Raw genomic sequence first — 26,383 nt, 5'->3', positions numbered from 1 at the left:
GCGGAGATGCTAGTCTCCCTACCTGTTGCCGACCTCCACTTGATTTAAACTTGCTTCATCTGAACCAAATACGTTTCGATGTGAAAAATTTAACAAGGACAGAAAATAAATATCACGAATATCGTAAATTACCTCACGCTTGTTGGATGGAAGTGGCAGATAAATTCAATTTAAAACCTAAATGTAAGTATTTTTTTATACCCATATTAATAACGTATATTAATATTAGGAATTCCGCATCTCTAATACGCTTTCAAGGCAAAATCACTGAACTGATGTAGATACAATTTATTACAGGATAAAATAAAAAAGACATAAGCTTCTTTTTTAATTTTAGTTCCAAACCGAATTTGACAACAGTGAAGCTGTGAACAAAACTTAGATATAAAATAATCGCATATTTTCAAGCCGACAATGGTAAAACTAAATACAAGCTCAGTGTATTTATTTATTTACGTTTCGTTTTTCTTTGACTGAATAGAAAGGTGGGTGGAGCTTAAGGACCGACTACAGACTGTTTTTTAGTGTTTGTATTTGCTTTACCATATTTCTCAAAGTGTTTTATAAACCTATTCATTGCAAGTAATCCTCTCCATGGAAAATGTCTTCGTTTATTATTAAATCCTACAATAAATAGAGATCAAATATTTTATTTAAATAAATAATCTTATTCGTATTAAGTAACTACTAACGTGTATAAATCTTTTATAATTTATAACCTCAAATATACGTAACAGTCGACAAACTGCAAATATCTTCAAACTAAAGACAAAACACTCGACAATTCAACAAAAGTTTCAGATATTCGTGTGTTATCTCAAGCATTTCTCTATTTACTCGGAGTACTATAAATCTCGTACCTATAATATATTTGGCGACTCCGGTGGACAAAACACTTATTCTGATTGACCCACGGCTTGGTATTTTTATTGCTTCCAAGACGTTTTGGCCCTACGAGGACACTTATTCGAGAAATCTTAACTTCGAATAGCACGAATTTTTGTCATGAAAACCTCAGTGTTTGGGGTTTTGTGAAAATACTAAAGCCATAAGTGGCTTAGACGCTCAAGGGCTTGGTGGGTCGTTACTCTTCGCTTTTATCGAGCTGCACAATAGCTTTCGTTTAATACATAGCTTCATTTGCAAATGCTTTTATGTTTTTATACACACAGTATGCTCTACGTCTGTTTTATTAATTTTAATGTTATATTAAATACTTTGCAATTTCTTTAGATACAAATTTATAATTATTTCAAGTTATTAAGGATTTAAAAAGATAGTATATGCCATTTACTGCATTGCAATATATAGTAGGTATTAACACAAATAAATAATTACAATTGAGTGTTTTGTTATATTAAGTGAACCTATATTCTCTGTATAAACTTATTTAATACATATACATATATAGATTGCTTACATTACAAACAAACAATACTTAATTTGCCATTATTACATTTGGAAAATAAATATCGTTCTTACGGAAACCCTTAAAGGAAATCTTCACAAAGTCGTTTCATGAATACAGTAAAAGCTTTGATTAAATTGCAATATATCACTACTAATTAAATTTGTATAAAAAACTAACCAAAACCGTAGTATGTGCACTACAACACAAAAGAAAATACTAAAACCACGGATGGTGGGCCTTGTTAGGAACCGGGCTTTCATCGATCACCTTATTAATAAATAACACATCGCAAAGTAATCTAAAATAACACAACAACTAATACAATATCCATACTAAATTCGCACGCATCTTTATTCATGTCAGTTTAATTTGAGCGTGTACACAGATTGAAACAATAAATTGCATTGTAACAGCATGCGGGCACACCCTGTACCCACATGGGTAGGTCGACCATCACTGCTTCCGATAACGGATAAACACATCATGCAAGACATTCGGGTGAGAGAATTGTTTTGCGTTAATTTTTCTTCGTGTAAATAGATTACTTTGGTAGTTATTGTCTTAAGATACACTAGTTGTAGGAACATCCTGCCGAGATGAATGTCCGCAGGTTAAAAACCAAAGGGACATCTATGACTTTAATGGTGAAATAAAACATCGTGAGGAAACCTGTATACCTGAGAAGCTTTCTATAGGAAATTTGAGGGTATGTGAAATATTCCAGTTTGCACTAGGGTGGCGTGGTTGATTGGAGGAGGCCTGTGCCTAGCAGTGGGACAGTATATAATAGTGTTTTCTTAGACTATAATTTATGGGTTTTACCAATACAAGAAATCTTGCTCGAATACCTTACAAATGACGAATCGGTTTTATATAAACAAAGAAATAACATACACACTACGATGCACATCAAAATTTCAGTACGATACCCAAAACCAAAACAATTATTTTGGAATACCATAATATTATATAATTTTGTCTCGATGCCATGCTTAATTTTACCAACTCATCACCCACTGTGTCACGAAGGCTATTTCAATTAAAAATCAATGTCAAACTCAAGAACTCTATTTTTGCAATTCTCAAAATTTTACTCAAATCCGAAGAAATTCAAACGCACCGTCGCCCTACATGTGGAAGTCAGTTCGCAAACATTATGACAAAATTAAGACAGCTCGGGATGCGAGTATGCAAATGTATTGGAACCTAAGCAAATTTTAATTAGAATGTAGACAGGGATAGTAGGGATTTGGATATCCTCCACGTGAACATGTGCAAACAGACGGCTAGACATGTTTATTTTTAAGATACAGCGCAGGATAAGCGAAAGTGCGGAACGCCGTGTTTTCTCGTCAGTATCACCGAGAACTTAGGGAGAGAGCCACTACTGCCCGCGAAGTTAGTTTATTTCAGTCCCATGTCGTGATGGGACGAGCCTATTATTACATCCGTCTTTTTAATATCAAATAACTGACTTCCACTCTAAGGTCACTTACTACAACTCACTTCGGGAATTTTCCAATTTAAGTGTCAATATTACGTATTTAAATTGAAATAAGCCGTCTACAATAATGTAGTGTTGAGTAAAGCTGTTATTCTATCTTAGTTTTCTACACTTATACGCTACGGCTATAGCACTATGCTGCCAGGTAACTCCTAAGCTGGTTACTAATCATTCATACTACACGCACACTCACGCCTTTTATCCCCGAAAGGGTAAGCAGAGGCGCAACAGGTGCACACACTTTCCGCCGTGTGTATTTCATCCCATTATGTGATAGGGGGTGAGCCTATCGCCATATTGGGTACAAATTTTAGATTCCGGGCTGATACTAAGTAGAAAAATCTATAATGACTAGCTTGATCCGAGTATTGAACCCGAGACCTCAGCACTACAGTCGTATAGTACTACAACTACGCCACCGAGGCAGTAATTTATAGTTAGTAAATAATATAGTGCAGCAGGAAAACCGAATACCCTCTGACTGCCAAACAATACAAATATTCCAAGGAATGTAAAATATGTATGTAGTGTTCGTAACTATTACGTTTACCGTTAAGTTACCTCAAAAGCACTGAATCCCTTTGAATAGCTCGGATACGTAGAATAAAAGCGAGTTTGCATTTCCGCAACGTATTTGTTGTTCGTTTGTTCAAACAAACAGTGGAATCCCTAAGTTCCTTTCCATCCTTGGTAAAATATCACAAGCCAGTCGGTGCGCATTCTTTCCATTCCCCCAACGAGCCAGTGGCTCGGAAAACATCTTTTATGTTTAACGATACCGCCTATTTATATACAAGCGATACATTTTGCATAAACACTATCATAACTGTTATCGAAGCTAAATCGCAACGATCGAGATACCTTTATAAAGTTTTAATAAAAAATCAACTCCCTGTAGATGCGGGGAGCGTGCCGTAGCAATTTCCAATACAGCCATCAGGAGGTCTCCAACATCCGAGAGGTAGTCATCTTACAAGCTGAATTGATACTTCAGACACGCCGTGGAGCGCTATTCTCTTGAAAGCTTTTATATTATATTATCTAAGACCTTTCAACACGTGGTGGAAACGTCTGTCGCAAGATCTATGATTTCGATTCTCGCCTCTCGCGGGTAAGGCGGAGAGTGCTCGGCGCTGCACGCAGGTGCCGCAAAGGGACCGACTTTAATAAATTTATAAAAAGACGCTATCGGTGCAATGCATAAAGTTAAGGATACGTACGTCGACAGATTTTATACGGCAGCCAATCGATGAGCCAAATTTAACGCGACAACGTGTTGATATTATGGGAGTTAATATTATTTTTTAAAACGTTAAGACTTACGATTGATTGTTTGGTATTTGGATAAAAGGATTTGCGATCAGAAATAAATATAGAACAATAACTATAATAGATGAACTGTCCATAAGCACACAAAAAGTCAATACACATTTGAAAAATCAACGAGAAACAAGGTAAGCAAGTCAGTATAATTTAGCGCGGATTAAGATAACGTAGGCGGGGTGTGAGCGTCACTTTCTTGCAAATTGCTGGGGGGCAGACGCTACACATGCGATCACGGTATAAATCCGCATTATGCGAGTAACAACGTTTTGGTTCAATGCCAGCCTCTGGAGTGTCGGCGTAGTTTCATGGAGGATGGGTTTAGCCCCCTGTCTTAAATACAGGGAGGTATTTCGATTATAAAAAATTGTATTGTATAGTTGTTACTGCCTATTATGGAATATAAAATGTAAGTGACATTTGAGTCGTTTGTTTTATAAGAGATATGATTTTTGCGGATGATTTTAGGAACTAGTATAGCCCATAAAGGGATAGGAAAATAATACGAGTTTAATATAACATTGTTAGATTATGTGAGAGTGAGGTTTTTTTTAACCGACTATACGTTTCTAAGCCTGACAGGGCCGGTTTATACAAACACATTGGACTTTCGGATGAGTTTAGGCACTCAAAACCCTTAATCAGAGTGAGAATATGTATAACGAAAGTACTGACTAATTAATTATATTACATATTATAAAATCAATTCCTCGACGCGTCTGTCTGTCTTTTAATCCGATATACTCAAAACTACTAAACGGATTTTAAGATCTTAGGAAGAACATGCTAATTATATCCCGGAAAAATATGTAATGGGGCTTTTGTCCTGAAAAAACTCTTTCACGCAGGTTATGTCGGGAGCAAATGTGTTGAAGGTTTTATATTATATCAATTTAGCCTAAGATGTTTTTATTACATACTTTGTAAAACGTCATTGAAGTTAACTCGTTGATTTTGTAAATATCATAGTGATTTTAATAACGATGGAAAATAACAAGAACAAGAAAATGGTGTTACAATGGTTACTGTTATACATTCGATTTATCTCTGCTAATAGTAAATAAACTATTCAGTTTTTAAATTCTAAGGGAGACATTACTGTGCTAAATAACCCATTTGGAACAACAACTTAGTATTTGATATTTTTTTTAAAAAGCGATCCCATCTCATAATAAGTATTCATGAAAGTTAAAGGTGCGCCATTTCCAATTGGAAAACAAAAAAGAATTGGTTTTAAGTCCGTCATTCAATCCTGACTACGCTCTACCAATACTTCCAGAGTAATTTGGGTACGTATGTACGGTGGTTTCGTATGTAAATGAGTCATTGAAGCCAAGGACACGCCTAATGTATTGTTCGTAGTAAGTGACCGTGCACTCGCACTTCATTGTGAACGAAGCGTTATTTGATGCGATAATATGGTTTATTTATAACTTTATCGCCAGCTTAAGCTTTGTTCGTGAAAGTATTGAACAGTGAGTATTAATTGTATAAATATTTTAAATGCAAGCTCAGGGAATTATGTTTAGCATAAGGTTAATTAACAGCTCAAATATAAATCAATTGCAACTTTAGTTGATGCACACGTTGCTCATTTGATAACTGCCGCTAATGAACTGAAGATTTTGAATTATACTGAGCTCAACTATAAAAAAAAAACTAATTTTGATTTCTTATATATAATGACCAAAGACTACTTTAGCGACAATGGCCTTGACATATAAAGGCCGTGGGTACTTCGAGTAGACGAAACTTTTTTGTAAGTCTGTCCTCACGCAATCCAACTCTATTTCAGAGTATATAACGGGCCTTGCAAACAGTGAAAAATCTATAGGAATTTGAGGGTGTGTGAAGTCTACCAATCTGCACTAGGCCAGTGTGGTGGACTAAGACCTAATCCTTGTCAGTAGTAGAGGCCCGTGCCCAATAGACAACAGTACACAATACAGAGCTGATATTGATTTCTTATGTTTACGCGAATGTTAGACATTGAAATAAAAACTAAAAACTATTTAAACGGATTTTATCGCGGTTTTTTATATTATTATTTTCTCCCGACGTTTCGAAGACTTTGCAGCCTTCATGGTCACGGGGGGACTGAGGTGTTGTTCATCCGTAAAGTCAAAGTTACAATATCTACCTACATTTTTCAAATATACAACTTTTTAAAATTTTATCTGTTGACGGTCCGATCTACGCAGAATGAGCTCACAGTGTCTTGAGGTCTGGCAGCCGGTCTTTTGGGATCCGATTTAATTAAATGTAAAACAGGATCCCAGGCTTGTGCAAGCTTCCAACCATCTTCCCTATTGAAAATTGGTAGTATTTTAATTTCAATAGCCTCGCGAATCATCCTAGGCAGGAATCGGTGTTCTTTGGCAAGGATTTGTGGCTTGTCTAATCGCAAATAATGATTGGAGCCTCCTTCAGAATGTTCAGCGACTGCAGACTTCGTAGAGCGTCGGTGTTTCACGTCAGCTATATGTTCTTTTACGCGGGTCCCTATATTTCTTTTTGTTTGTCCTATATAAAAGAGGCCACAGTTGCAGTCTATCTTGTATACACCCGGTTCTTGCAGAGGTATATGGCACTTGACAGGTGGTAAAATTGACTAATCTTCTTAGGCGGCTTGTAATAGGTTTTTATTGAAGCACGCTTCAGGATGTAGCCAATCTTGTCGGTGACTCATCTCACATATGGTAGTACAACCGGAACACGTTCAACTGTGGCTGGTTTCACTCGGTCTCTGTGACGGCGGCGTGGAATTTGGAGCTTGTTGTCTCGCAGTACTTGCTTGACATGTTGTAGCTCAGCGGCCAGGTGTTTCTCGTCACAGATTCCTCGTGCTCTCTGAAACAATGATTTGCCCACGGTAGCTAACTGTTTTGGATGGTGGTGAGATTCACCGTTCAGATATTTATCAGTATGGGTCTGTTTCCGATACACAGTATGACTTAAGGTCTGATCAGGATTACGAATGACTAAAACATCCAAGAAAGCAAGAGATTTGTTGTGTTCTAACTCCATAGTGAATTGGATTTTATTATTGATGGAGTTAAGGTGATTTAAAAATGCAGATACTTTCAAAGTACTTACAAAGTAGTAGACCCATACTGATAAATATCTGAACGGTGAATCTCACCACCATCCAAAACAGTTAGCTACCGTGGGCAAATCATTGTTTCAGAGAGCACGAGGAATCTGTGACGAGAAACACCTGGCCGCTGAGCTACAACATGTCAAGCAAGTACTGCGAGACAACAAGCTCCAAATTCCACGCCGCCGTCACAGAGACCGAGTGAAACCAGCCACAGTTGAACGTGTTCCGGTTGTACTACCATATGTGAGAGGAGTCACCGACAAGATTGGCTACATCCTGAAGCGTGCTTCAATAAAAACCTATTTCAAGCCGCCTAAGAAGATTAGTCAATTTTTACCACCTGTCAAGTGCCATATACCTCTGCAAGAACCGGGTGTATACAAGATAGACTGCAACTGTGGCCTCTCTTATATAGGACAAACAAAAAGAAATATAGGGACCCGCGTAAAAGAACATATAGCTGACCTGAAACACCGACGCTCTACGAAGTCTGCAGTCGCTGAACATTCTGAAGGAGGCTCCAATCATTATTTGCGATTAGACAAGCCACAAATCCTTGCCAAAGAACACCGATTCCTGCCTAGGATGATTCGCGAGGCTATTGAAATTAAAAACACCCAAATTTCAATAGGGAAGATGGTTGGAAGCTTGCACAAGCCTGGGATCCTGTTCTACATTTAATTAAATCGGATCCCAAAAGACCGGCTGCCAGACCTCAAGACACTGTGAGCTCATTCTGCGTAGATCGGACCGTCAACAGATAAAATTTTAAAAAGTTGTATATTTGAAAAATGTAGGTAGATATTGTAACTTTGACTTTACGGATGAACAACACCTCAGTCCCCCCCGTGACCATGAAGGCTGCAAAGTCTTCGAAACGTCGGGAGAAAATAATAATATAAAAAACCGCGATAAAATCCGTTTAAATAGTTTTTAGTTTTTATTTCAAGAGCTGATATTATTATATACGAATACGAATAAATACGAAAAAAATACGAATAGATAGAGACACCTCATTTGGCAAAATCAGTTCAGTAGGAAGGAATCTAGGGTGAAACATAAAGTGGATACAAACATAGGGTGATAAATCATTGCCATTCCTTGTTTTACCATAGTCGGGTAAAAACTGTTAGTTACTTTTAGGCAAGAAGCGCCTATGAAGTCTAATATTCTATAAGAAAATTGAATAAAAAAAAAGAGAGCTGTTACGGGACGCCTGACACATGTGAAACACCGTGTTTGTACAAGTAATATGTATAGAAGACATGATTACAACAGGAACTATATATATATCATAATGATAAAATTAAGTATTACGATGTTTTTACATAAAATTGTGACTATTTATTTAATGAACATTTATTTTCATTTAATACATCATACATCGTACGCTCCACTATACTATATACTCTACCATATTATATAGACAATATACAGATTACAGAGTGTCCCAGAAAGTAGTGTCAAGCGGAGGTTCAGAGATAGAGCACCCCTTGAGGTGATTGGCGTATAAATATAATGTAGTCCCTTAACAGGACTTTCAAAAATTTAGATTATTCGATTATTGTCTATAAAATGGTTATTATGCTTGCACCCATGGCATTTTCCATATTCAAATCTCATTAAACGCTGAAGAATATTGACATCGCGATGTAGGCAAATTTCCCACTTATACAGCGACATCTAGTGTGGAAATATAGTGGCAACAACATAGATTCCCACTCACGCCACCACTTGCACTTTTTACTCTGGTTTAAAATGTGTGTATCTGAGTTTAGCAAAAATTGGCAAATCATGACACTATTTTTACTAAAAAAAACAGCACTGGAAAGGATTATGGTTCTTTTGAGTTATCACAATCATTTGGTAGAATGAAGACTGCCATCTCCAGATTGTACCTATAAGTAAATATCTACCTTTGATGCTCGGAAATACTTTTTTCGTATACTTAATAATAATATACCTACTCAGCGAGTGTCTAAAATCACTAATTTGTATGCAAGACAATCATAAAAAAATAGAGACGAGTAAAGAATTGTGTAATTTATTGTTGCAATAAACTGCCGTTGGTTATCTATGCTAATATTACTCCTCCGATTTATCGGAGGAGTTTGTTTGTTTGAACGCGCTAATCTCAAGGACTACTAAACCGATTTTGAAAATATTTTCCCTAATAGGAAGTTACATTATTACCGAGTGCTATTTTTTATTCCAAGAACATATCTATCACGGTAAAACCTTCTTCACGCGAGCGGAGCAAAGCTAGTAATATATAATAATATCAGCCCTGTATTATATGCAGTCCCACTGTTGGGCACGGGCCTCCTCTACTACTGATAATAACATATAACGCTTGAATATCCTATAGTCGTCCATACTAAATATATAAAGCGCATTGTTACAACCAAGATATCTACGAGTGTATAAAATTATGCTGTGAAAAATAGATAAACAATAGTCATGTTGAAAACTTTGATTAAGAATGACCTGCATAATCATATTTCACAAATTCAATATTATATTATTTAGATAACGATGTCATTGTTAATAGTTCTATTTCTGTCTAAATAGCACAATATATTACAGGTTCTAGGAAAATAAAAATAAGGAAATAAATGTTTGTTCCCTAAGCTGGTTTCAGAGTCGGTTAAGCGTGAACTTATTTCTGAAGAGAAATAACTATAAAACGATTGCTTTGTATGGAGTTTCCACGCGATACCTAAATAGGATTACAACTGTCGCACGCTAAGCTTAAAATATTTCAGGTGAAGCATGGATACTCGCCAAAATTGGTATTATAACAATTTATAGCAGTTTCTCTTGTTCGTTCTTTAACACTGGGGATTTATTTACACATACTATTATATAAGTATAAGCTTTATCATGTTCACTAAATAGGTGGGACCTTCGGTAATTTATGTGTTTTTAATTAAGGAATACCGATTCCGTATTCTTAATATTTAAGTTATTTGAATGCTAAATAAGAAATAATAGTTTATTGCATTCTTGGTCTAGTACTTACCTACCTCCGTTCTTGGACTATAGAGAGGTCCAATTTTCCATTTACAGAGTAACAAGGTTTGCCGGGATTTAAACAGGGTTTTGCAACATGCTTAATAAAGTGTTTTGCGCTAACCTCACGCTGGAGTTATTTATGGAAATTGTTTTCACAAAGATAGAGTTGGACTACGTGACCAGCCCATAGGAGTGGAGCTATGTGCGAGTTACCGATAGAAGTTGTATATCCGCATCATCCGATTAACTCAGCAACAAATCCACTTTGTTACCATACAAAAATGCTCCTAACTACAAGAAGATAGGACGCGAACATGCAATTACTTATTTTTATTGGAACTAAACAAATGAATGTAAAAAAGTAATTTAATGAGATCACCGTCCAGATTTACATTAAAAAGCCTTCGAGCGAGTCTAATAAAATTAACAGTTCTTTCGTTCGTCAGACGGGGGCTTAAAGCGGAATTGAAATTCAAATTCGAAGACTCCATATTCTAATATAATTAAGACGCTTCGGTAATTGAGTAGACATCCACCCCAGTGTTTTAGCGTAAACTTTTACCAATAAAACTGTAGGCAGATTGCGGTCGCAATCATTAATACGTGACTAATGCTATTGTGGTATTTTTTTTATTTATGTTTAATCTCAGAATTTATTCGCGTTATTTCTGATATGATTGTTACGTTCCTATTATACAAAAAATATTATTAAAATTATACATTGTTATGATAGGTATGGTTTGGTTTTCGTATCTATCAACTTCTCTATATTACACTGGGATTACGTAATCTGCGAAATAACCCAAAGCTGAAGATTAATCCGTGATTACATTACCGTCAACATGTCAACATAAGGTACATTACAAACTAATATAAATGCCATTAAGGGTACGCATCGTTGTATGTAAATTAGAGTAGACGCTAGCCCGCAAACATTGGGTGAATTAATGCTACGTCTTCTAAGTCCCTAGGGATTTTAAGGAGATATGTGTTTAGATTGTACGTTGCTAAATGTAAATTAAGTTATCGATGAACGTAATGTGTTGTAATTAAAATAAATTAATATTTTGTACCTATATCTTATCTTTCTCGTTATAAATAGTCAACCAGTCTGAACTAGAGCTTCGTTGTAGTTGATTGATTCCTTCCTATCCAAAGTTCGGCCATGGTGACAACAAAGATACGATACAGCCAAATACACAGGAGATAACTATTATATTTATTTTCCTCTCTTACATCTACTATTACAGGATAACCTAATGCAGTAGTGCGCCATACACAATCGTACTCTCAGAGTCCAGTGAGACGGCAATCCGACATGACCGGAGAGAGATCAGGCGCAGGACCTTTACGTGCTTTCTGAGGCACGGAGGTATCACACCGCCAACTGTCTGACTCCGAGCTGCGACAGTATTTTTTGAGATAGAAAAATCTCTATCTCAACTTCGCCACCGAGGTAACCAAAGTTCGCTGTATTTAAGTAATAGGTACTCAACACGCGGCCCGTTAATTTTTTGCAAATCCCACACGATGTCACAAATGCCCTCAAACAAGAAAAAACCATGTTCGCTTGAGCTTTATTATAAATGTATTCGATAATTTTAAGTGATTTTCATGAAGATAAACAAAACGTAATGATTTCATATGTTTACGCGAATGTTAGACATTAAAATAAAACTATTTTGCGGATTTATTCGCGGTTTTTATAATTTCAAGTCACTGTGAGCTCATTCAGCGTAGATAGGACTACCAACAGTAAAAATAAAAAACTGTATAATTTTAAATAGGTAGATATTGTATCTGACTTCGCATAACCAACACCTCAGTCCGCCCCTCAGCCTCGTGATACATGAAGGCTGCGAAGCCTTCGAAACGTCGCGTCGGGAGAAAATTATAATATAAAACCAGTGATAAAATTCGCAAAATAGTAATATTTTAAACAAAACTTATTTTAATTACATTTTTAGATACTTAAGTAGGTGAACGAATTTAAGGACCGATCGAGGCTTAATAACTAAGATGTCTGTGGATCATGTAAAAAAAATATAGATTTGTTTGAGGAATGATTTGGTCGGTTTATCGAGTTTATTTAATTAACTCACAGAACTAAAGTGATTTGCCCTATTGTTGCGTTTTGAATGGTGAGTGACATTTCTGGAAACCAACATCTTCCTCTCGTCTTTAATACCAGTATCTTAAAGCATCTTGGTGACTGACCAGTAAATTGAAAAACCTCGCCATGTGATAAAATATGGAACTGATTACTCGTGTTGATCATTTCAAAACGTCAAAGCAAAAATGGCTCTTTTTAAGGTTTCTTGTTTTTCTGACCAGTTTCAGTTAGGCTATAATTATATTTAACCATAATAATTTTTGCGAAATATAAAACAATTGATTGATTGATAAATTATTATTAAATGACTAGCTTCCGCCCGCAGCTTCGCCCGCGTGGATTTCGGGTTTCAAAAATGGAGAAGGTGCTCAATTTGTCGGGATGTTTTTTTAATTTATGGTGGTATGCAGGTGGTCCGATTGTCCGGTCAGGGTCTGATGATGGAATCCTGGTGAAATCGAAGGAACTTTTAACCATTAAGGTTGCACACGAAATGACGGAAGCTTAAAAAATGGAGTAACTTCTCCCGTTTTCCCAACATTTTCCATCACTGCTGTGCTCCTATTAATTGTAGCGTGATGAAAAGTATACTATAACCAGCTCAGGAGTATGAAAAATAATTGTACCAAGTTAAGTTAAAATCCGTCGAGTAGTTTTTGTTTCTATAACGGTTATACAGACAGACAGACAAAAATTTACTAATTGCATTTTTGGCATCAGTATCGATCCCTAATCACCCCCAGTTATTTTGGAAATATATTTCATGTACAGAATTGACCTCTCTACAGATTTATTATAAGTATAGATATGCAAAAGTAGCTCAAAAATTGTCCATAACGAAAACATGCATTTTAAAGTAAAACAAAAGAAATAATATCGTGAAGCCAACCAAATAACTAATGATATATTAAATTTTGTGACTGTTCAATTTAGTCGGGTCCGCGATATCACTTTTGTTGAGTTTCAGAACGCGACATTACATTATTATATTCTGTGCTCCAACGCACACTGCTTTGATGTTAGGAACACACCTACATTGCTTAGACAACAGTGAACTTTATACAATAGCAATAAAGCTCAAATTGACTCTACGTATTAGTTAGAAAACGTTTGTATGGGAAATAGAAAAATGCTGTTTTGAGGATTTTCCCGGCAATTATTCGAATATTTCTCACCTTTTAAACCTTCCCTAGACCTCCACGAATAATTCAAGACCAAGATAAGAGAAATCCGTTCAGCCGTTCTCGAGTTTTAGCGAGACTAACGAACAGCAATTCATTTTTATATATATAGATGATAATAATTTCTTCGAAAAATAAAACGCATATTTGTAATTATTAATTTATTAATTAGCTACTCAAATACATTAAAGTTACGTGGGCAGATTACTAAAGTAACATTTGTTTGCTATTAGACCGTAATCTTCTCATCGGTGTAGGCACTTTGGTTTACAACAAAACAAGCCAGTCCAGATGATTCTGCCATCTTACATAATTCATCAACTTTGTACCTCAATGTAAGTTTACAAAATGTTTGAAATTTACAATAATGGCCTTTATTTCTCTGAAGATAAGATTCTAAATAAACAGGTACAATCTGAAAACAGTCAATAGCTGTCATTGACATAAGTCTATATTATGACTCCTACTATACTATGATCAGCCCAAGGGTATAGTTATAGCAATATTAAGGCTTCCACACACCTTAAAACTCGGCGCTAAATCAACTTACAGCATTAAAATGTGAACTTTATGTTCTGTATATAGAGTTCATTTCGGCCTAAGGCGCTAAGTTCACAAATGGTTGATGCTGTATTAAAATGAATTGAATCAGTGTCGAGTTAATTTGATGTGTGAAGCCTTTAACGAAACAAATCATTTGTGTATGGAGTATGTCTCAAACACAGCCTCCCTATCGCTCGTATTGTTAGTAGACTTGTTGCCTAACCATCGATTTTAATAAACGATCTCAAAGTTGATCTTCTACCCGATCTTGAGAATAAACCGATCAAAATAATCCATTTGTAAAATACTTTATTCTGATTGGTCTATTTTCACGACGGATCGAAAAATAGGTTGGGATCGTTCATTAAAATAGGCGCTAAAATTTCGTATTCATAAACTTTTATTAACAATATTATTTATGACATTTTACAAGAATATAAATCCTTTCCCCCCTTAATTCCTTCTTAATAATCGGAAATGCAGTCACAACCCCACTGACTTTATGATCATGCACTATAAAGAAGAATCGGAATCAGTAGACCCGCCTTTTACATATCCTCAGAAAAAAAAAACTCCCAACACTAGAGCATATTACAAAATAATAGCAATTTTAATAAAAGTTCATGAACAAAAAGTTAAACACATCCAAATTCTTATCGATCATCAAAATTAAATCATTCCTCCAAACTCATACGATTCGTTTCGTTAATCCACTTAATAGTGCTTATTACTAGTATCGGTTGATAACGAAGCGTATGCAAGTAACTACACTGTATTTTGTACTTCACAACATTGTTGAGTATATTAGCTTACTTCACGCCTTATCAGGCTGAATGCAAGCCTAAAAATATTGGGCTTTGATTGATCATGAAGAGTGACTAAAATGAGCTTAGCTGCCCGCACTTCAATATAAGCTTAAAAGATTTTTATTTTTTATTGCAGGCGTAATCCTAGTATGTTTACAACTTTCGTACCACTATGAAATCGACCATAGACAAGTAATGTGCGTTCGGCCTTACAGATAATATGTATAACACATTTTTATTACATTAATATGCGTTACAAGCATTATTTTTACTGTAATTTTAAAGCACACGACTTTATTTTAATTAACAAAATCTAATGTAATAAATTTTTTGTACGAATAATTCTTACCAAAACGAAACATGATTTAAAACATCTTTGATAACACTTGCACTTGAATAAGTGCATTAAAAGTGTGTCGTCACAAGTGATTCCAAGACCGCAACACAAAAATAGTTAACTATGCTCGTAGTCGTCTTTTCACTTAGAAAAATATCGTGTATGCACGTTATTTGAAACTTTTAAGTGTAAATATAGCCTCGATACGTTAAATATGTTAATATGTATGCATTCAGGAAGCACATTAAACCACCTATCCTAATAAAACACTTCTCATAAATCGTAAGCGCTAGAACTTGGTTCGATATAAATCTTATACAAGTGAGATTTTCGCCAATCTCGTTTCGCATGCGTTTCCGTGACGTCACTGTACGTCTTGTGCACACCACTTTAAGACGTAAAGCTACACGCAAAACGCTCAAAATTATTTATTGATCGTTATAAATATGTGACTCTCAGATCATTACATTACATTTCTAAGAAATGTAAACTTTGGTGTTCGGCTTATGTATGTTTTTTTGTCCCCGTTTAAAAGTCGACTTACGGACTAAGTGGCAAGGATGACACTATTCTACTGAACAGGTAACAATCCGACATTTATGTTGGGATTTTAAGGCGCTCTCCACTTGCACCGTAATCGACTGTAATAGGGCGTATATTATCGATAAGAGTTGTTTATGTATGTAGTTGTATGTATTGAACACAACACTGATATATTATTGTTTAGTTGGTCGATATAAAAATCAAGGACATACTTCTACACACATGAACATCTCTTGTTATTCATAACCGCCATATTAAGATCGGTTAATTATAAGCCGAATAACAACCCCAATTAAAGGGCTAATTGTATATTAACAGCAGTGTACGAACTAACGTATATCACTAATAAAATATATAATACTATACAATGGGTACGTATGGCACTCGTAACAATAAAATTAACATGTGTATAACCTATATGTGAATTATATGTGATCACAATTTGTGACGCGTGATCTAATAACTGCAGTGTAACTGCGCGAATCCTTAAAGACACTAACTCCATCCCTATTTTGCTAAATAACGGTAGATTTATTCATAAAAATATTTTTTTAAATATAGTTTCTGTCATTGCTTGTTTTAATAGCGCAAAAACTATTTTCTTTATAAATGTTACAAATAGTAACATTATTTCGTCGTATATTGCAATTGCTAAGCAAAATAGGGATGTCTCTAACAATGTCCTTTCTCGATATATCGATACCCTTACCAAGCTTATTCACAAAACTTTAAGCAATAACGAAAGGCACTTTCTCCTAAAATTACGATCACAATGTGATAGCACCATTTACAATGTTTGTGCGAAATATGAATAAAAACAATCCTTTACCGATTTTCGAGTGACACTAAAACTCGATTAAGTGAGACAATTTTAATGGGAATTTATTTACAATAGACTAGTAACAACGAAACGATGTCAAAAAGCGAATAAATACAAAATGATTACTATATTTACATGTGATTAAATTTGGACGATACACTCAAGGCCTCAAGCAGTTTTAGCTTTGTATTAATTTGTAAGGAAGCGTTAGCGACGCAGTTACTACAAATCCGGGGAAATTTAAGCGTTTAAAAATATTGTTTCTTTACATTACAGTATCGCGTATACTTATAAGTATATATACGTATAAGTGTTCAGGGGCTACATTTAAAATTGATTTTTGCTTCTATTTGACTTTCATTGCATTTGAAAATATGTATGTTATTAATGTAAACAGAAATAAAGCTAGATATATTGGATACCATAAACTGACCCCACAATACAACGTGGACTTGAAAGATGGTAACTTAACGCGATACTATAATTATACAGCACTTGTATTAACAATTTTGCCATTTTAATAAGCGTTTGGTTAATCGATTACTATTAGTGTAATTAAGTAAGGACTGTGCTAGTAGTAGACGCTCTCAGTGTGTTTCTCTATTCATTTTAGAACTTTAATTAGTTCTTTCAGTGTTTCTATGCCGTTGTGTTAAGTATATTTATCAGGTCATTTAGTCTCCTATAGGTTTAAATATTTACAAATAAATGAGCGCCCTATACTGGCTTGGGGATGAGGTTGCCAGATCGATATTTCGTACGATGAATCATATTTATTATATCGATTATTTACTTCAATCAAATCGATATTTTGATCGAGTAAGTTACCTGGCAACACAGACCTGCGAGACCTATTGCAGAGTGCACCATCCGCGTAATAGTCAAAGGTTGACCACCCCGTTCTCCCCATAGTACTCGGCTACTGTATCATCACCGTTGACTTGTTGGTCTCTGATCACGACGGTAGGGTTGTTCGAGCAAGTCGAGTTAGTCGATATCGTGCGTCGCAGCGTTTTGCACCGTTGACACTCAACTACGACCATTGAGTTGGTGTCCATGTCTGTCTCGGTGCTGCTGGTGCGGCGGAGATGGCCGGGACTTGTTTGTAAGCGATGCTCTTGTATCGCGCGCCATAGACGGAGTTCGATGCCGCCTCTGGTGGAAGGATTGGAGGAAATTAAAATTTTGACGTTATTTAAAAAATTACATCATTTAAATAATACAATTTAATGTTCAATACAAAAAATATGGGATTGAAAATAATAGACGAGGCGGTATGACTTGCATTCCAAAGGGTATCTATTCATCATAACAAAACTATCGATATCGATACGTATACGATATTTAACCTTAAAAAAGTAGCAATCTTTTACTTCTTCACCTTTTGAAATTCCACGGTTGAACATAGATATATCGATAAAATTTCCAGACCAACATGTTAGAAGCGGCCTGGATCTAGCGAGATTTGTACGTCTTACGTGTACGTAGCGTCTGTACATCTAGCAGACGGACGTCCAATGTTGGTTAAAGGGTAATGAATAGAGTACGATATGGAGGCTATCGTAACGTGCGCCATACTTGAGGTTGAGCCGTGCGAGGTCGTCCCTGGTGGCGTGCTGCAGCAGGTCGGGCAGCGCGTAGTGCTGGCGCACGAGCGCGCGCGCGGCGGCGGCGGGCAGCGCGCGCCCGCGCCCACGCGCGCACCTCCTCCGCCGCCGCCGCCGCCAGCGGCTCCTCCGCCGCCTCCGCCTCCGCCGACACCGACGCCTCGGACGGACTGCTGCTCCTGGACACACAATTTGTATTCAGTTATTTGAACACGATAACTGAATTGCATGTCAATATAAAAAGAAATCGCGTTTAAAAGAAAAAATATCATATAAAAACACAATTATTTTTATCAATTCTTAAAGTAACTTAATCATAAATTAGATTATTATATAATCATATATTGGAGAGTTACAGATCGGTCTCACATAGTACCAAAAATCTTGCTAAATCAATGCCAATATATTAAAAAGTACTTAAATCCTTTGAAAACTAACCTGTTTCGCCTGTCGACTAACTCGCGTATAATTTGCGTCTGAACTTTTTGCTCCTCTAACATTTGTCTAAGTAGCGCCTGGTAATGTTGATAACTTTCAAGTAATTCTTGGTGCAATCTGGAAATAAAATTCGATGTTAATGCAATTGTAAAGAAAGACTAAAAAAATTTTTACAATTAGAGTCTTTCAAATTATAAGCACTTGATTTACAAGCTAGTAAAAAAAACTCGACTTAATCGTAAAAAGTATTACCATCATTTGAAAAACTTGCTTTTTACCAATCCATTACTATTGGACCAAACAACCGACCCGTTGACTAATTGCCATTTTAAAAAAACGATCTCAAGCGCTTTTTTCAATCTATCGCGAAAAAGGATTAATTACAACAAAGTTTATTTTTACATGTTTGAGCATGACTTATTTTAACTAGTTTAATCTCGGAATCGGATCAAAGATTAAGATCGAAATTGTTTATTGAAAAAGGTCGTAAATAAATAAATCTTGTACATTTGTTTGTATCGTAAGTGTGTCCCGTTTGGGGATCAGCCTATATCACGTATATATTCAGTTCAAACAACCCGACATAATTCTGTCGATTGGTGAAGGGTGACAATCTCTCGTCGGCACTATCTGGACCCTACTTCACTTACTATCAGGTAAAGTGCAATGGGTGTGCCGTGACGGAAAAAAAAAGATATAAAACAAACAATTGATGTTTGAGTATTGCAGGAGTGGGCACTGTGCCGGTGCCTGGCTCGCTGTACATACTTGTGGTTCTCGTGGCGCAGCGCGTGGTGGTGGTGGTCGCGGGCGGAGGTGGCGGTGGAGAGGGCGGAGGGCGTGCCCGCCTCCGCGCCGCCCGCCGCGCCTGCGCGCCGCGTCTCCTGCCCCGCCAGGTTCGCGCCCAGCTCTACCGCCAAACACTTACCATGTAAATATCTACTTTGATAGCTAAGATTTTAATTAGATCAAATGATCGTAATAAACGGAATTCGATTTAAACTCATCGATAATAGCATAAAATAGTTTTTTTTTAATCCTTTTGATCTATCAGGTATTGATATTTAAAACCAATTCTTATCGTTTATTACTGTCTAAATTATTTCAGATAACACCTGCATAAATCTGTAGGCTACTTACGAAACACTATAATTTAACAAGTTTACTCTTCAAATATACAAATTCACTACTACGCTTAATCGACCAAATTATAGTACGCGAAGTCAGGAGTACGGGCGACGCATGAGTTGCGAGACGAGTACGCACCCCGCCCGCGCCTGCAGGCGTCGTTCACTACTAGTAATAGAAGACCCATCATTTTATCGAGCATTAGGCTGATTGTATATTATTTTATTATTTTATATTTGATTCCATTGTTTTATATTTCTCACCTGGCGATAACACAGTAATAGCTGCCTGCACCGCATTCCTTACTAAATTGTCCAAGGCGAACATCCAATGAGGTTTGATACTGTGCATCCTCAATACAGTGTTTACAGCCTCTTGGAACATGTATATCGCTGAATGCAACTCGTTTATTGCGTTGGAGTCGAAATCCAACTCTTCCTTTAGCGTTGTTATCGCTTGCTCTATGACCGCTCTGTTTTGATCCATGATGTATTCCTTGAGCGCGCATCTTAGGGTTTCTAGGTGATTCTAAAAGGAACATTAATTTTAATAAAAATATTGTTTACTCATATTAAATTAGTTGATCGTTAAATATAAATTCTAGTATCAATATCTCTTCTTTTTAGACAAATATCGATATTGTTGTTCCACGTAGAACTATATGGGACGACCAAGGTAAAAGAATAGTTAGTTTTTGTGAAATATTTGTGACATAAACCAGTCACTCAATACGGACCATAGTAAGAACAGTATTGCCAAAGTCCTGTTGCACGCTGAGCATCCATTTCGAGCATATCTTCTCGCTGTCCTGCTCTAACACGCGAGACAAAGTGAGACGACGTTGGGAGTCTTTCTTTAGAAGGTAGAAACCGTCTTGTTCGCCGTCTATAGACGACCGAGTGACGTTAGTCATGTCAACCTGGAATACAGATTTTGTAATTAATTTAAAATATTTCTATGAAATTACACTGTATAAAATGTTTTTGTGTTTTTTATTTTATTATTAATGGAGTTTTGCGAATTAATTCTGAATTTTAATAATAAACGAGCAGTTTTATATTAAAAAATTATACATTAACTGCTTGATCTAACACGCTATGAAAGATATCTCAATACTAACCTACGCCTACATCAATGCGTCATGCAAGCAGCAATGTAAGGCATACTTTAAATAGGACGCCTATAGACGCTCCCAATGTCATATTGAAGTGTTGGGAACGCATATTAACACTGGCTACTTGCTCGTTTGTATTTCCTTTATTGATTGTTAAAGCAGCGATAGCCTTGTTCGGTATGGGACGCACTAGTGAGACGAATGCACGCAGATCTGACTTTCTAAAAAAAGTTATGTGTGTATTCTTTGTGAATTATCGCTTGCTTTAAAGGTGAAGCAAAAAATCTTGAGGAAACTTGCATACTTGAAAAGTTCTCTGTAGGAATTTTGAGGGTGTGTGAAGTCTACCGAAATACCGTCTCAATTTGCAATAGGCCAGCGTGGTGGATTAAGGCCTAATCCCTCTCAGTAATAGAAGAGGCCTGTGCCCAACAGTGGGACAGTATATAATACAGGGCTGATATTATATTATATATGTTAAAAATAAATTATATTTACCTCTGGAGACAGTAAACCGCCTGACGAACTCCGCCTGTTCAGAATTGTATCACCATTGTCCATTTCGTCAGTCGAAGGCGTGTTTGGCATAGTGCTAAAAACATTCACATTAAAAACTACTGGAAAACCTTGTTATTATCTATACATATAAACTATGCTATATTTATGTAGCTAAGAAGTGTTGTTAATAGAAGCATTATTTCAATTATCGAATGATTATGAACCGTCCAGATGACAGATTCAACGTGCTTTGATTATTATAGCACGGACTATGTATTGAAACACATGCGATAACGCATTGTATTTTGACGAATGCAAGGTTGAAAGTCCATCATCGGTGCGGGCTCGAAAGAAAACGTGATTTTTCAATCGACTTTAATGAGACCCTCTGATATATATGCTGAATATTTTTACTTTAGCCATTTCAGATTCCTTATTCTATTGAATAACAATCGTAATTGATTTTTTTATTTAGCAAATCGATTAGTATATAGTACAAAAAATATTAGTTACTATTCCCATTCCGATTATAATTATCGATTATAATCATTTGCCGATGGCGTTCACTTTACGAGCAACTGATACAATTATATCACATCGATAATACATCAAGTCACAATGTAACTTATACTCATTACTCGATGTGTAATTAATAACATCGTTTATGTAATCATTTACGTTATTATCTAATGTGTTTTACAAGTAAAAATTTATATCTGAGGGCGTTAATAGGTGATAAAGCATATGGGACATTTTAAAACAAGCCTCATGCGACATGCTGGTGATATTCTTGCGTGAATAAATGATGAAATGTGAATCTATCGATTATAGTTTCATAGAATTCAATATTTTATTCAATCTACATCTACCCGCATTTAAATAAAGCGTATCTACAAGTTACTGTGTAGTTTTCCGTTCGAGAAATATGTACTGTGTACGTATTGAATTATCGATATTGAAAATATTTTATTTTAAAATTTAGACAATACATTTTATGTTTAAAAAAAATTATAGATGCTTGTTTTTAATATTAATACATAAACTAATAGTTTATACTGAAATTTAAAATACAATCGATATAATATTGACATTCGTATTCAATTATTCGGTAAATAAAAAATATGTTAACTCTATAGCCCAAACAGCTACACCTAAAAGAGAACACAAATGTTTTTAAAATATAGTATTCTATGAAATTTTTTTGTGCACATAATAAACAAGGTTACCTGCTATTGGACAGGTCCGGTGGGTATATCAGTATCGGTGATAGCATCGACGAGGCCGTCCTAGTGATTGTCGGGTTAGACCGGATCGTTTTCACCCTTGACGGCGGAAAACAAACATACAGCCTTAGGTGCAAAGCAATCGACACGTGTTATTACGTTCGTGTTATAAAACATATATGTGTGACGCTGTTACGCGATGTTTGTTGTGATGTTATTGTAGTCATTTTTAATCGATATTAAAACATCGATATATGAAATCGATATTGTACAATAAATATTTTGGGATATCACTTTCATATCCATATGAACATATCGTTCGAAATTTAAAATAACCTAACACAAAAACTGCCGTAGATGGATATTCTTATAATCAAGATGTGAAGAATCAAGTGCATAATCGATTGCTTGGAAGTAACTCACAGAACCACTTACAGAACAGTTGCCAAATAAATCGATAGTTTTATGAATACAACAACACCTTACACTATCACAATAATGTAAAATACAAACTTCGTCTTTACGTCGATGTCGTAACGTTGGAAAGGACAAATGAGTTTATGTATGCCAATCGGTTTGATGTATTCAATTCGTGTTATTGTTTATTCGCAAGTACATAAGCTCCCTTGCACCACGTATGATGGTATGGCACAAACATCAAACAAAAACAAATGATACTCTTTATAAATCAATATTCAGTCTAAGCCATGCATATGTTGGCAAAGTTATACAGGATGTCCACTTTTCCTACTTGGCCTCACAAATATTGTGCCTTTTGTATATCATATTGAATGAATTTTAGACTCGTGGCTAATGTAACATTTTCTTGTAAGTTACACATCAGGATTCTATTACTTGGGTGACCAATCTCTCATTGATTTGCTTCCGTTGATGTCATCGATGATGACGATATTTCTCAATATTTTTGTTTTAAATTAAGCGTTAATATCTATCAACAAAGTGAACATCCTGCCAGAGTAAAAGAAAAACAACTGATATAGGTAACTGAATACCATGCGATCCATTACTAGAGATTTTTGTTACTTTGGGCATACTCACTCGATTTCTGGCGAATTGGGCACATTCCCCGGCATGCTTGGCTCGGAGATCTTTTTCTGAGCGGTGATTGGCCGAGCCTTATCCGCTGGCACTGAAATGCTGCGGCTATAATCCATGTTACCGCCTAGACGGCTGGTCGGTTTCTTTTTTCTAAAATTAAAAAAGTATATAAATCAAACCACTGGGATTTCTTTCTCGAATTTGAAGCTTCTCAAAATAGAGAAGAGGCAGCCAACTATTATGACGATCAACCGCCATTTCCAATAAAGGAGCCCTGTTGCTTTTTTCTATCTATCTCAAAAGCGGACCAATCAGAACAAAGTTTTTTTTTAACAAGCTTACAAATGCTTATAAATAAATAAAAATAAAAAAATGATTAATTTTGATTCGTTCATTCTCGGAATCGAACTGGAGATTGAGATTGGGATAGTTCATTGAAAACGGCCGTTAATAAAGCAAAATATAACTAAAAACACGTTCGTATTGGTTTTACGTATATAGTAAAAAAAGCATCAACGATAATCATCGAAATGCATTAAACTAAATAATTGTAAGGTGGTATTATAACGTAGTAACCTATCTAGGTTATGACTCAAATATTTGAGGCTTTATAAGAAAACATTTCGACCACTTACTCGCAAAGGAACGGGTCCTCAAGCAGTTCAGCGGCGGTGGCTCGTTTCTCGGGGTCTGGTATGAAGCAACGTAGAATGAAATTTTTCGCTTTCTGTGACAACTCGCTCGGTATCTCCGGGTGCATTTTATAATAACCAACCTGAGAAAGTAACGTGTCGCTTACTGAATAATCTTTATATTTGAAATACATAGATCTATGTCTGTCATGATCTATGATCTATGATCTATATATGATGTACTTAAAAGAAAGGAATTACAAGGCTAAATAATTTTATTTATTACAGTTATATTCAATTTATTTGGTCTGTATTTTTTATGAATTAACATCTTACCTTAAAAACAGCTGCTTGCGGTGAACCTAATTCAATAAAAGGTGGGTTTCCAGTTGCCATTTCTACTACGGTGCATCCGAGTGACCAAATATCCGCCTGTGAAAAACATTATTTAATTATCTCATTAATATGACATAATAAGGAATTATACAGTAACACACACTACTTGCTAAATGTTCCGTATAAAGATTCTGTTCTAAAAATAACCTAAACACACCAGACATACACCATTTCTCATAAATCATTTATACATATTATAAAACAAAGTCCCCAAAAGCTGTCCGTCTGTATGTGATTGATTTTCTCAAAATTAACTGAACTTTTACTAAAAGATAGTGCAATTTTTGAGGAAGGTTTAAGTTTATAGTACATTACGGTTTTATTTAAATTGATTGAAATATAACGATTACTGATGAAGAGGTCGCATTAGATAGATAATTGTAAAAAATCTCGTGGGTGGAAATTTATGCGGGAAAATCTTTGTGACACACTAATTACCACACGGGCACAGCTAGTAATAAATACATACATTTTATGTACAAAAGATGGCACCGAAATTGCATGTTTATAGCATGAAATAACAACTTACAGGAGCTCCATATCCCCTCTGTCCCTTGTCGATGACCTCGGGCGCCATGTACTGCAACGTGCCCGCGAACGTCTCGGTGGAGGGACACAGGCCGGCCAGTCGCTTGGAAGTGCCGAAGTCGGATATCTTCACGACTCCGCTGTACGTGTTCACGAGCACGTTGTCGCCTTTTATGTCGCGATGGACGATCTTTTGATCGTGTAAGTACTTTAGACCTGAAAAGTGCAGTTACATACATGATATATGTAGCGGTAGCTATATCGCACTCTTAATAAATTAATGACCCATTCCAAAATTGTCAATTTATGGGTATCGTCAAACAACCAATTTCTGTTTGCGACCATTTAGATCTTTCCCTTTTTTTTCATGCTATAGGTTTAATTTTTTACCTATATTTAATAAGCTCAATTTTATAGCAACTTCAAAAAAAAGGTAGCAAACAAAAATTCGTTTTCCGACGACTGCCACAAATTAACGGTTTTGAAATAGGCCATTATTTTAGTAAGAGTGTGATATATTATGTATGCCTAGATTGCGAGCGACTTGCCTGCTGCATCTGATATAATTATAAAAATATAAATAAAAATTTAAACACGGATTTAAAAAAAAGGATGTAGAAATATAGAATTATTTGTCACATTTACTGACCTTCCAGAATTTGTTTAGTGTAATAAGCTATAGTTGCCTCATTTTCTTTCAGCGGTCCCCATTTGGACCTCAGCAATGCGGATAGCGAGCCTCCGGGCACTTGCTCCATAAATATTTTGAAATAGTTATCTTCGGATATTGATCCCAGATACTGCAAAACAAATTATGGATTTAAGTAATGATGAAACATTTTTTTTTATTGCATTTTTGTCGAGATATCATTCGATTTGATTGCGAGGAGACAAAAAATCTTGATAATTAATTGCTATTAATTAATATTTAAAGGCTAATGTAGCAAGTTCAGCCATATACCAAATTGTATCAGAATTTATTTAGCTTGTGGATTTACCACATATCGTGGTAAGCATCAGCTAGTTGTGCATCTATATATCGTCAGAGGGCCCTATTCTGTCTA

At 35.8% G+C, this 26,383-nt stretch overlaps 1 protein-coding gene across 1 annotated transcript in view; it reads right to left on the bottom strand.

The window, feature by feature from the left end:
* Positions 1–13,793: 13,793 nt before the first annotated feature.
* The window catches only part of LOC115443887 (mitogen-activated protein kinase kinase kinase 15), a 29,942-nt gene continuing 17,352 nt past the window's right edge, over positions 13,794–26,383 (bottom strand). The window contains 14 exon segments of the mRNA XM_037442196.1: positions 13,794–17,851; positions 18,275–18,385; positions 18,387–18,482; positions 18,742–18,858; positions 19,510–19,651; positions 20,133–20,397; positions 20,606–20,788; positions 21,482–21,575; positions 22,708–22,803; positions 23,764–23,913; positions 24,399–24,538; positions 24,732–24,827; positions 25,321–25,535; positions 25,969–26,119. Coding sequence (XP_037298093.1) covers positions 17,578–17,851; positions 18,275–18,385; positions 18,387–18,482; positions 18,742–18,858; positions 19,510–19,651; positions 20,133–20,397; positions 20,606–20,788; positions 21,482–21,575; positions 22,708–22,803; positions 23,764–23,913; positions 24,399–24,538; positions 24,732–24,827; positions 25,321–25,535; positions 25,969–26,119 — 2,130 coding nt within the window. The 3' untranslated portion in view covers positions 13,794–17,577.

This window comes from Manduca sexta, chromosome 24, assembly GCF_014839805.1.
Source record: "Manduca sexta isolate Smith_Timp_Sample1 chromosome 24, JHU_Msex_v1.0, whole genome shotgun sequence".
Lineage (NCBI taxonomy): Eukaryota > Metazoa > Arthropoda > Insecta > Lepidoptera > Sphingidae > Manduca > Manduca sexta.
This window is presented reverse-complemented; position numbering and strand designations above follow the sequence as displayed.